The 11,729-nt window shown below is 41.1% G+C and overlaps 1 protein-coding gene and 1 long non-coding RNA gene across 2 annotated transcripts in view; one reads left to right on the top strand and one right to left on the bottom strand.

Annotated features, from left to right (window-relative positions):
- The window catches only part of ndufa10 (NADH:ubiquinone oxidoreductase subunit A10), a 7,821-nt gene extending 6,333 nt beyond the window's left edge, over positions 1-1,488 (bottom strand). Inside the window, exon 1 of the mRNA XM_077580963.1 lies at positions 1,320-1,488. Within this exon, the coding sequence (XP_077437089.1) occupies positions 1,320-1,394 (75 nt within the window). The 5' untranslated portion in view covers positions 1,395-1,488. The remainder of the gene's footprint in view (positions 1-1,319) is intronic.
- A 7,713-nt stretch (positions 1,489-9,201) lies between these two features.
- LOC144060779 (uncharacterized) lies at positions 9,202-11,244 on the top strand. The gene is made up of 3 exons (XR_013296010.1): positions 9,202-9,313; positions 9,401-10,097; positions 10,174-11,244. It is a non-coding gene; the product is annotated as an uncharacterized LOC144060779 (long non-coding RNA).
- The last annotated feature ends 485 nt before the right edge of the window (positions 11,245-11,729 follow it).

Below are 11,729 nucleotides of genomic sequence, written 5' to 3'. Positions count from 1 at the left end.
ATGCAGATAATGGCTTCAAGTGGGGGAGGAATGTGATAATTTTTGGAACAGTATTTTCAATTTATTGCACTTAATGGTTCGAATAATTAATTTTTTTTTCCCCCAAGGGATGCCCATGTCTAGCAGATGTATGACGTGAATAATTATGCTAATAAGGTTCTGTTTTCAGTACATTTACATTGTTGAATTTTACTAATTTTTTAGAAAACTATCAATTAATGCATGATAGCCTGCAGAGACCAGAAGAGTAGCCCATGAGCCTGTTCAAAAATACCTCACCAGTAATGGGACATTATTTTCCAAAGTGATCATGTGAAAAACTACAGTGATGCACATGATATTTATCTTTTTCCTAATTTCTGTATTCTGTAAATCATTAATGATCGACGTTTTCACATAAATGAATACAATTATTAATGACTAAACAATAATAATATTTTTTTAATGTAATTGGAAATTTGTTATTTCAGAATTTTGCATCAAATTGGTAGCCCTGTGCATTAATCAGTAGCCAAAAAATAGCTCTCAATTTTAGAAAGGGTTGGGACCCATCTTTTCTTTTCTTTTTCTTTTTTGGGAGCAGCATGAGAAATATTTCTCCAGTTTGTGATATTTTCCTTTTAAGTCCTATTACCTATATTTCTCAGCGCATGCATCTTAACGAGACAAATTTACCAACTACAAACAAAAATTCTGGTCGATATCATTCCTGACAGTGGAACCATTGGCAAGCATGTCTGTATGTTATACATGGATTGGTATAATTAATGTATTGTTGCTGTTTTTATTACAGTATTAGCATTATTGTTGTTATTATTCTTTTACTCTTATTATTTATTCCTCTTCTTTTTTATTATTATTTTACTCTATGATTATATATGGACCCCCCTGGGTCTGGAATAAAGAAGAATAAAGGACAAAAAGAATAACAAAAACAACTAATACTAATCATTTTAATATACTGTAATATTCAAATAAAGCAACCATTATTGTGAATTAAAAACCATATGCTGGGGACGCAAAATGTAAACAAAGTAGGTTAAGATTAAATTCACTTTGCCATGTCTTCATCAAAACGACACATTTAGCGACATATCTAACCCTATAGTCACGACGAGAGCCGTTGCAAAAGGTAATCAAAGGCCATAAGTAGCATTTTAATAATATGTTATGTTGCAATTGTCCACTTTAATCTCACTAAACATGCCGCATTAACTAGTTAGCGTCAGCCTGTCGTGCAGCTAGCCTGCAAGTTTAGCATGTCCTTGTAGAAGCGAATCACCAAACCGACCGGCTGTTCGTGGATTTTGTGTCCGTACCTTCTGAATATCATTTGCTGTTTTGACAGAGGTTGCCACAGATGGGAAGACCAACCGGATCGCCCTCAGGGCCATGATCAACTGTCCTCCAGAACCCCTCCGACCTGACCTGAAAACACCACAGCTAACGGGTCACTGAATTAAACGTCACACGACGGGGGCCTTACACAAGTGTTGTCTCAGTCGATATACGTAAAAGGTAGCTAATCACCGCCTGATTTATATTGCTGTGTTTAACGTTTATTTGACAAACTGTTTCTTAAAGTATATTTATTATTAATCATTTGTAAATGAACGGCATGTAATTATGCAGCCTAGGCATTTTCAGCGTTCTAAAATGACTTTTTTTTTACAGGATGAGATGCGTGCCTCTTTCTTTTCACCTACAGGGGGTAGTATATATCTATTTATCTATCTCAAAGACAGCCCAACAGAATGCTTCTGTAACAATCCATAAAAAAAGGAAGTAAAAGGATAATTTATTTTTTATTTCACTGTGCGGTTTGAGACAATAGGTATTAAATATTCGTGGACCATGTAAATGACATTATTTTTGTTTTTGTTGTTAATTGTTTGGCAACAGACACAGACAGTAACTAGAAAAAAATATGTTTGTCTACAACCTCATCTCCAAAGGTTTAGATGTCCATCCATCCATTTTCTTGACCGCTTTTCCTCACAAGGGTCGCGGGGGTGCTGGAGCCTATCCCAACTGGCTTCGGGCAGTAGGCAGGGTACACCCTGAACTGGTTGCCAGCCAATCACAGGGCACACAGAGACAAACAACCATACTCACGATCACACCTATGGACAATTTGGAGTGTTGAATTAACCTGCCACGCATGTCTTTGGAATGTGGGAGGAAACCGGAGTACCCGGTAAAAACCCACGCAAGCACGGGGAGAACATGCAAAATCCACCCAGGAAGGCCGAAGCCCGGACTCGATCTCACGTCCTATGCACTGGGAGGCGGACATGCTAACCAGTCAGCCACCGTGCTGCCCAGGTTTAGATGTAAATATACTATTTAAAACAATCAGATTAAAAGTAATAAGGTCATCTTGAGTTAATTGAGGGGTCAAAAAGCTGAACCGATGGAATTCATTGCTGATGTTGACTAGCACGCCAGCAGATATAAATGAGCCAATAATTTGTTTTCACTCTATTTTAATGTTTTTTTCAATATTCTTTCCTCTTTTTTTTGACATGTCATCATCATTGCTCTCTTTTTTATTTTAATTTTATTTTATATATATATATTTTTAATTAATTTTTATTTTGTATGTGGGTGAGTATGTGAATGTGCATGTGCGTGTGTGCGTGCGTGTGAGTGTGTATTCATTAGTTCACCTAAAACCTATTTTAAAAATCCCATACCGTTCACCTAAACCGAACACTTCAGAATCCAGCCAGAGTCGTGAGGCCGTCAAGAGACCCGAGGAAGGACCAAAGAAAAGAAAGGAAAGTGAAATCCAGACACCACCCACCGGGCCACCAACCAGAGTCCTTCACCAACCCCAGAAACATCTAAATTCCAACAAATCAGGGAGACCTCAAGAGACCAAAGGAGAGACTGAGGAAAGGAAGGAATGACAGACGAAGCAGAGTGAGATCCACAGACACCATCCTCCACCGATTCAACGACCAGAGGAAGAAGCATGTGTCTGAGTTTCGATAGATGCTGGTGTGGTAGATCTGGCATGCATGAAAATCTCCACCAAAGAGGGGAGCCGTCGACCCCTGCCAGGACAGAGCAAGCGCAACAACTCAGGGCCCCCCAGGCCACGGCAGCGCCAAGGGACAGAAAAACAGCCCCAAAACGAACTATTTTCACCTTCATGTCTGACAATAGGGATGGTTTTCTTTGGGTTATAGTCACATTTTTTTCATCCTCCAAATGCAGCCAAATAGCTGTCCGTAGCATTTTTCCCTCATGCTTTTACAGTCATTTAATGTTCACTAGCAAACTTGAGACCACTTTTATGTAGTGGAGGTGTGTGTGTGTGTGTGTGTGTGTGTGTGTGTGTGTGTGTGTGTTTTTAAATAACCATAAAATATTGTGACAGATCTTTTAGTCTTGCTCATGGTGCTATAGAGATGGGAAGGTCAGAAGTTTGATTACTTGGACACCTGTGCTTCATCCACATGACTTGTATTACCAAAATCAAACTAATGTAAAAAATTAGAAACTAAATTGAATCTAAGTTTTTAAGGGAGCAAACTCATTAATTCAGCAGAAGATAAAATATTATTTCCCCCACTTAAAAAAAAAGAACATTTATATTTTATATTCTTATATATGTTTGTTTTTTTAAATTAAATTATGAATCATATTGAATGACATTCGCAACAAACAAACGTTTTGCTATGCAGCTCCTTGGTAGAGAGCAGAAAGTGTGCAAAAAGTAGGCTTATTGAAACGCTGAATAGTTGAACATGTGCATTCAAAAGTTTAGAGAAGGTGAAATTAATTCTGCCTGTTACAGCACATTTTAGGTTTATCATGAAATTTCACCCAATAGCTCAATAGCCAGACTTTTTGAAGTAGATCTTGAGCATTTGTGCGTATTTTGTTTTGTGGCTTTTTGTAACGGCGTTAACAGAGTTTTTTTTCCCCCCTCCTTCAAAATTGTATGATCTACCACACATGCTCGGCGCTGAGATTAATCTGAAGGCGGATTAGCAATGCCGGCGCTCAATTAATAAATCTGAGCTGCGGATGCCGCTGCCACAACCTTTTCTGGGCCAGGTCGAGACAAGCGAGAACAGGTGAACGCAAGTGGCCTATTTAGGGCTGCTGCTGATGCTGACAAAGATAACTGATGATGTTTGTCTTCACTGCACTGCATCATGCTGTACTTCACTTTGCAACCAGTAGGTGGTAATTTTGCTCTCTGGCTAGCCCGAAGATAGCTTTACGCTTGAGTGATTGGTGTCCACGTGTTGTTTGTCCCACGTTGTTTTTAGTTTATCCGCTTTGAATAGCTCGTTTTGTATTTTGTTTTTTCTTAGTCGTGTTATGCGATTCTACAGCTTTCGGGTGTATTTTTGTTACTTTATTTTCCTTGCATACTTTGCAAGCTACTTTTGTACAGTTTTTCTCCTGGCTTCGTCCAGCGCTTTGTGTTGTAGAATTCCGTTGTGTACAATTAAATTTGTCAATCCACACCCTTTGAGTCTTTGCGTTTGTGGGATCCACTATCCGTTTATTCCGGAAATCATTACAGAATACTCTGACCATGGATATTGCAGAACACAAAGATGTCCGACACACCCTGGCTGGTCAGGTGTGCCGGGTAAGCCAACAGGAGACAACCATCACCGAACTTCAGGGAGTTGTCACCATGTTGGGTCGTCGGCTGGAGGAGTTGGTTGCTCAGATTAGGCGAATGCCGCTAGGGAGCGGTTCAAAGCCGGCTGTGTCCGCAGCGCACGTACCTCCGGTCCCGTCTGCTCCATTCAGGGAACCGGTCTTCTCACTCCTGCACGCTACGGTGGTGAGCCCGGTGATTGTGGCCCCTTTTTACACCACTGCTTTATTTTTTTTTTTTTTTACCAACAATCTCAGATATACCCTAGTGATAATGCTAAGGTTGTTTTTATTATGAGTCTCCTGACTGGCCGGGCAGCTTCGTGGGCGATGGCGATTAGCAAGTCCCTGCTGGATCTCCGGTCGTCCTGTCAGGGTTTTGTTTCCGGTAACACCGTGTTTTCCACCCCCCTGTTAAGGGACAGGAGACAGGGAGTCGGCTGGTGGACTGTGTGCAAGGGAACGGTACCGTGGCCAATTATTCTATTTCTTTCCATAAGCTCCCGGCGGAAAGTGGCTTTAACGAGCCACCTCTGTTGGAGCCCCGCCAGTCGGTTATTTGTGCCCGAGGTTCTTAAGTGGGGCCACGAGTCGCGTGTGGCCTGCCATCCGTGATCTCCCGCTCTACAGACTTTATCGCGCAGCAATTTTGGTGGCCGAAGCTGCGTCAAGACGTGGCGGACTTCGTCCGCGTTTGCACTGACTATGCCTGTGGGAAGGCCTTCCGCCGGCCAACTTCACCCCCTGCTCGTGCCTGGTCCCACATTGCACTAGACTTTGGTACTGGTCTTCCTGTTTCTCGTGGCTCCTCAGTCATCCTGACTGTTGTGGACCGCTTTTCCAAGTCGGCACACTTCGTTGCCCTGCCCAAGCTCCCCTCTGCCCTGAAGACTGCTCAGTTGCTGGTTCGACATGTTGTTCGACTACACGGCATCCTGCAAGATATTGTGTCTGACCGTGGCCCCCAATTCATCTCGCAAGTCTGGAAAAGGTTCTGCAAGGCATTGGGAGCAACCTCCAGTCTTTCTTTGGGTTATCACCCGCAATCTAATGGCCAGACTGAAGGAACAAACCAAGACCTCAAAGCTGCTTTACATTATGTGTGCCAATTCCATCCCAACACGTTAGCCACCTACCTGCCTTGGATCGAATATGCACACAACACACTGGTCTCCTCGGCCACCGGTCAGTCACCTTTCCTCGTGGCCAATGGGTTCCAGCCGACCTTATTCCCGTCCGAGGAAGGCCCAGTGGAAGTTCCCTCGGTCCAGCACCACCTGAATAGGGCCCATCGTGTGTGGCGTGAGGCCAGGGTCGCTCTATCATGGACGCGGAACGAAATCGCCAGGTGGCGGTTAGCTGCCGTCGTCCCGCTCCCGTCCACCAACCGAGGGACAAAGTCTGGCTGTCCTCCAGGGACCTCCGTCTGGCGGGTGGATCCAGAAAGCTGGGGCCGTTCAAGGTGGAGGCGATAATCAACCCTGTCTCTGTGCGGCTGCGACTCCCTCCATCACTCAAGGTACATCCTGTGTTCCACGTCTCCCTCATAAAGCCAGTGTCTTTCAGCTCCCTGAACACTCCGGGCCCACCTCCTCCGGCTCCACGCATCGTCGACGGAGATCCTGTCTACACCGTCCAAAGCATCTTGGATTCGAGAAAGCGGGGCAGGGGTGTGCAGTATCTCGTCGACTGGGAGGGATATGGGCCTGAGGAGCGGCAATAGGTTCCCCGCTCCTGGATCCGTCTTTCATCCATGACTTCCATGCAACTCATCCCTCAAAACCAGTTGGTCCGCCAGCGTCCGTTAAGGGGGGATACTGTTATGGTTGTGCTTTCATTGCGTTGTGTTTTTGTTTTGTTTTCAGTCTCTGATTGAATAGAGGTGCATGTCCTCCTGCGCCGCCCCTGTTTCTCATTCACAAATTAACGCTTTATAAGGACTGGAACTGCCGACAGTCCTCGTTGGAGTAGTGACCTTGCTACGTCCTCGCCCAAGAGCTTTATTCTGACGTCATGTTCCAAATTCCTATCTCTAGCTTCGTTTCTTGTTTCCAGTTTCTCACATGAGTCTTTTGACACATAGTTTTATGTTGTAGTTTTCTCGGCCTATTGCCTGAGTACTTGTTAACCACGCGTTGAGCTTTTTTTGCTAGGTAGTTTTGTGTTTCCTCAGCTTTACGCTTAAGTGATTGGTATCCACGTGTTTTTCCCTCGTCGCTTTTAGTTTATCCGCTTTGTATAGCTCATTTTGTATTTTGGTTTATCTTATTCGCGTTGTGCGAATTTACAGCCCTCAGGTGTATTTTTGTTACTTTATTTTCCTTGCATACTTTGCACGCGACTTTTGTTAACTGTTTTTCTCCTGGCTTCGTCCAGCGCTTTGTGTTGTAGAATTCCATTGTGTATAATTAAATTTGTCAATCCACACCCTTTGTGTCTCTGCGTTTGTGGGGATCCACTATCCGTATTTTCAAGAAGTTATTACACCCTTCAGACAATGTTGATGATTATATACTCTATTTTCTCATTACATGTAATATGACAGCATTCCTTGTATTCTATTCAGAAAGTTGTTTGTGTTTGTTTGTGTTTTAAGAATGGCACAACTACACTATACCTGTGTTATGATTTTAATAATTGACGAGGCGTAACCGTCTCATTCTCTAAACATTTGTCACACTTCACTCTTGACTCCTCAAGCGATCTCCGCAACTCCTCTGGTGGGAAAAGATGACATGTAAATAGATTGTCACGGACCGTAACGGTTGCAAATAAAAATATATATATTTACGGTGCTATTGGTTCATCGCCATATGTCGAAGGTTACTGATACTGTCATCCGTGTTGAGCTCTATTTTTTTGGACTATAATTTCTAATTCTGCTACCAGTTTTTCTTTTTGTAATAAATATTTTGGGGTGTGTGAATGCCCTGCACTGCTGCCCGTCCAGTTGCTTTTTGTCATAGTCTTCTTGTCATATTGCTCAGGTAGGACCACTACTTTTTTCCTTAAAACTGCAACTTTCTCTCGCTGTAATAAAACTTGAATATCGTAACACTAAGGGCTCTACACTGTTTTAAAAAATCCTAAAATAACTGAATTTCTGTTTTTTTTTTAATTGTATTTTACAGTTGGTTTTTTTAAATAGACTGTAATCTTATATACTAAATGTAAAATAACATGAAATCAATATTTCTGCCCCCCCCCCCCAAATGCATTGGAAATACATATTTATTGCTAAAACTATGTTCACGTATGAAAATTAATTTTTACAATTATTTGTCTGTTGACTAAGGAAATAAACAGTAAAATGCAACTTTAAAATTCTGAGGGAAAAAATTAGAAAGGTGTCATAGTACCTTTATTTCCACTTTAAGCGAGGAGAATGCGGACTCTCTCGGCTATCTTTTCCATGTTAATTTAAGGCGCCTTTACCCCTTCATTTCTGATAAATCATAAGTTTTCAACCTGCTCTCATTTGGTCATTTTTCATCCGATTAAAAAAATGAGAACATGCTCGTGTTCCCCAAACCCTTGCCGTTCTAACGAGCCATTTCTTGAATCTGTATCTGGAATCGTTAAGTCGTGAGAGGCTTTTGTTCGATGTGTGCGTCTCTCATACAATATCAATGGAATGTGGGTGCGTGACGTCTCCAAGTCAAATGTGTGTGCGTGAATGGGCATTTTTCTTAAAGGGACAGTAAGATACTTTTAGTTGATGTTGATTATGGTTAACTTCCACATTTCTTGACCGATTTCAGTCGTTTAAATTTTAAACTGTTCAGCTCATTTACATTTTTTAAATACATTTTCAGGGACAGTGAGATAGTTTTAGTTTATGTTGATTATGGTTAACTTCCACATTTCTTGACCGATTCCAGTCGTTTAAATTTTAAACTGTTCAGCTCATTTACAAGAGTCAGCAGTCCCATTCAAAATTTCCGCGGGAATTTTTCTAGTTTGACTATGTAATGCAATTCAATATACTTATTGTATACAAAGGGACATTTAAGTAGCACCACTGTAAAAAATGCATACTTTTTTTTTTAAATATAAGAATCAACATCAAAAGAAACCCTTCTCCTAAAAATTCAAGAAACATCAGACTAACATGAAGCTTCTATTTTGTCTAGTGAAGTGCTTCTCAGGTCGAATCCCTGAAGCGTGTGCCGACTAATGTAGATGAGTGGTTCATGAACGGCGAGTCGATGCGCGTGTTGATGACGTACGTGGTGACGTTTGAAGCCCCGCGAAGTGGATGTACCACGTGACTGATTCAGGAAATGATTCGCTCGGCTAAGCGACAAACAAACGCTATGGATTCCCCTTCACTTTTTGTGTTTTCGGGTCCCTTATTGCGCTTTTTGGCATTTAATTTGACGAGCTTCTTTTTTGCAATGGAACCAGCAAGAAAGAGGAGATTTTCCCCTGTTTGGGAGCACTTTGAGCAGCTCTCACCTCAGAAGGTAATGCACTGCAATTACTATTTAATAGATTTCAATTATGAAAGAAAAGAAAATGTGACAACACATAAAATTCACATTTTTCTTTTCTGAATACTTTTAGGTGAAGTGTCTGGTGTGTTCCAAGGTGCTTAATTATAATAATAACACCTCAACTATGCTAAGGCACTTAAGAGTCTTGCATGGCAACGAGGAGACCAACCAGGTTGAACCCGGCTCAGGTAGGCTATTTATATTCATAGCCCCACACTACACTGTATGTTTTTTGTTTGTTTTGTTTCATAACTCTGACATGTAATTTAATTTAGCTGAGAAGGTTGACTTGGCTGAGCTGTTGGTCGATATGGTAATTGAGGATTTCCAGCCGTTTTTCCTTGGTGGATGGCAGTGGATTCAAAAAGCTTATGAAAGCTTTAGCTCCTTCCTACGTTGTACCTACACGGCAGGTATGTATGTCACAACATGAAGCACTATATTATCGGATTAACCATTTCAATACTTTTCAATTCAATAAATTATACTTTTTTTTAGACTTTGAAAGCCATAGTGGAAAAAAAGGTACAAGGAAACCAAGGATAAAACAAAAGCCATTGTGGCAAAAGCATCTGCATGTAGTTTGACATCAGATATGTGGACTTCCATCAATACTGATGCCTATCTAGCTGTGAGATGTCATTTCATTGATGAAACCACGTCTCTCCAATCAGTTGTACTGGGGGTGCAACATTTCCCTGAGGCACACACTGCAGCAAACATGGCTTCTATGAAAACTTCGCTAATGTCTGAGTGGGGTATCAGTGAAAAAGTGACATGTCTAGTGACTGATGGTGCAGCAAATATGGGAGCTTGTGCCAGAGAGCTTCATATGCGTCACACTATTTGTGTGGCACATACTCTAAATCTTTTGATAAAAAAAAAGCTCTTGACCAATGTCCTGAATTATTCCACATCCGGACAAACTGTCGAAAGATAGTTGGTTATTTTAAGAGCAGCACTACAGCAAAGGTAAGCTCCTTACTTGTCATATGTAACATATTTTAGTTTTTTCTATATATTGATTTGACACTTGATTTTGTTGTAGGAGAGACTAACTCAGATGCAAGTTCAAATGGGCTTTCCGGTGCTTAAACTTATTCAGGAGGTTGATACAAGGTGGAACAGCACTTATCTCATGCTTCAGCGTCTGTACACTTTGAGAGAGCCTGTCGGAGCAGCTTTGGCCTCTCTACGTACTGTACTGATCTGACAGCCTTGTCTGCTAAACAATACAGAATTATTGCTGACTGTTTAAAAGTATTAGAGCCATTTAACTATGCTACAATTGAGCTCTCTGAGGAGAAGAAGGTTTCCAGGTCAAAGGTAATTCCGCTCTTGTCAATGTTGCATCACTCTCTGGAAGAAGAAGAGATTCGACTGCTTCAAACTCCAGAGAGCACATCCATGGTTGAGTTTCTGCAAAGACAACTAAGAGAGAAGCTGAACAACCTCCAGTCTATGAGCATTATGTTTCTGGCTACTCTGCTTGACCCAAGATTTAAAAAACTAGGCTTCTTTAGTCTCAATAAAGCAGCAGAGGCAGAAAAAAGGCTCACGATGGAATGCGCAGCTATTATGAGGCGCACAGGGTCCTCATCTACTTCATCATCATCACCATCACCGTCATCATCATCATCATCATCATCATCAGAACCTTCCCAGTCTGTTGGAGGTATTTAATATTTCCTAATTGTGCTAATATTTAATAATAATTACTAATATCTGTTTATCTTTTCTAGGAAGCAAACTGTGGCATCATTTTGATACCTCAATTCATCAAGCAAGAACCACACATGTCACGGCAAATGCAACAGTTGAGGTGCAAAAGTATCTTGGAGCACCAAATATCCCCAGAGTTGAAAGTCCCCTTCAGTACTGGGAATCACAGAAATATACGCTTCCAATTTTATACAAACTTGCTATCTCATATCTATGCATCCCTGCTTCATTAGTACCATGTGAAAGAGTTTTTTCAAAAGCAGGTGAAATTCTCTGCAAAAAAAGAAACCGCCTGAGTCCAAAAACTTTGGAAAAAATATTGTTTTTAAATAAAAATGAATAAGCACTTTATTTTACCTCCTTATTTCACATTTTCACTTGTTGCATAAGCACAAACATAGACAAAGTAACACAGAACAATTCATGTTAAAACACTCTTCAAATATATATATTTTTGTATTCAGAGCATGATTTACACCCCACCATTTTATTGCATGCACCAAGCATGTTGTACATTTTTCTGTCCACATGATGGCGTAGTCGAGGAAATGAATCATCTTGAAGCCCCGACGTGTGTGTGAAGTATTGCCTGCAGGGCTTGACTGCTTTATGGGGCTGCTTTATGGGGCTTCATTTTGCCTTCGTACTGAACGGACTTAAATTAAGTCCGTTCAGTATGAATTCAGGACGAATTATGTAAATAAGCGTGTGTGGCTATGTGAATGCAGCCTGGAATGGACTAATACTAGTAGTAGTTTCTGTCACCGTCACGTGAACTCTACGGCAACCACATTTGGACAAATCTCACGTAACGAAATATATTATTAAAAAATAAAAATCTAAAATAACACGTTTAATTCTATATTCATTTAGAGAGTAAAA

Source organism: Vanacampus margaritifer, chromosome 11 (genome assembly GCF_051991255.1).
Source record: "Vanacampus margaritifer isolate UIUO_Vmar chromosome 11, RoL_Vmar_1.0, whole genome shotgun sequence".
NCBI lineage: Eukaryota > Metazoa > Chordata > Actinopteri > Syngnathiformes > Syngnathidae > Vanacampus > Vanacampus margaritifer.
This window is presented reverse-complemented; position numbering and strand designations above follow the sequence as displayed.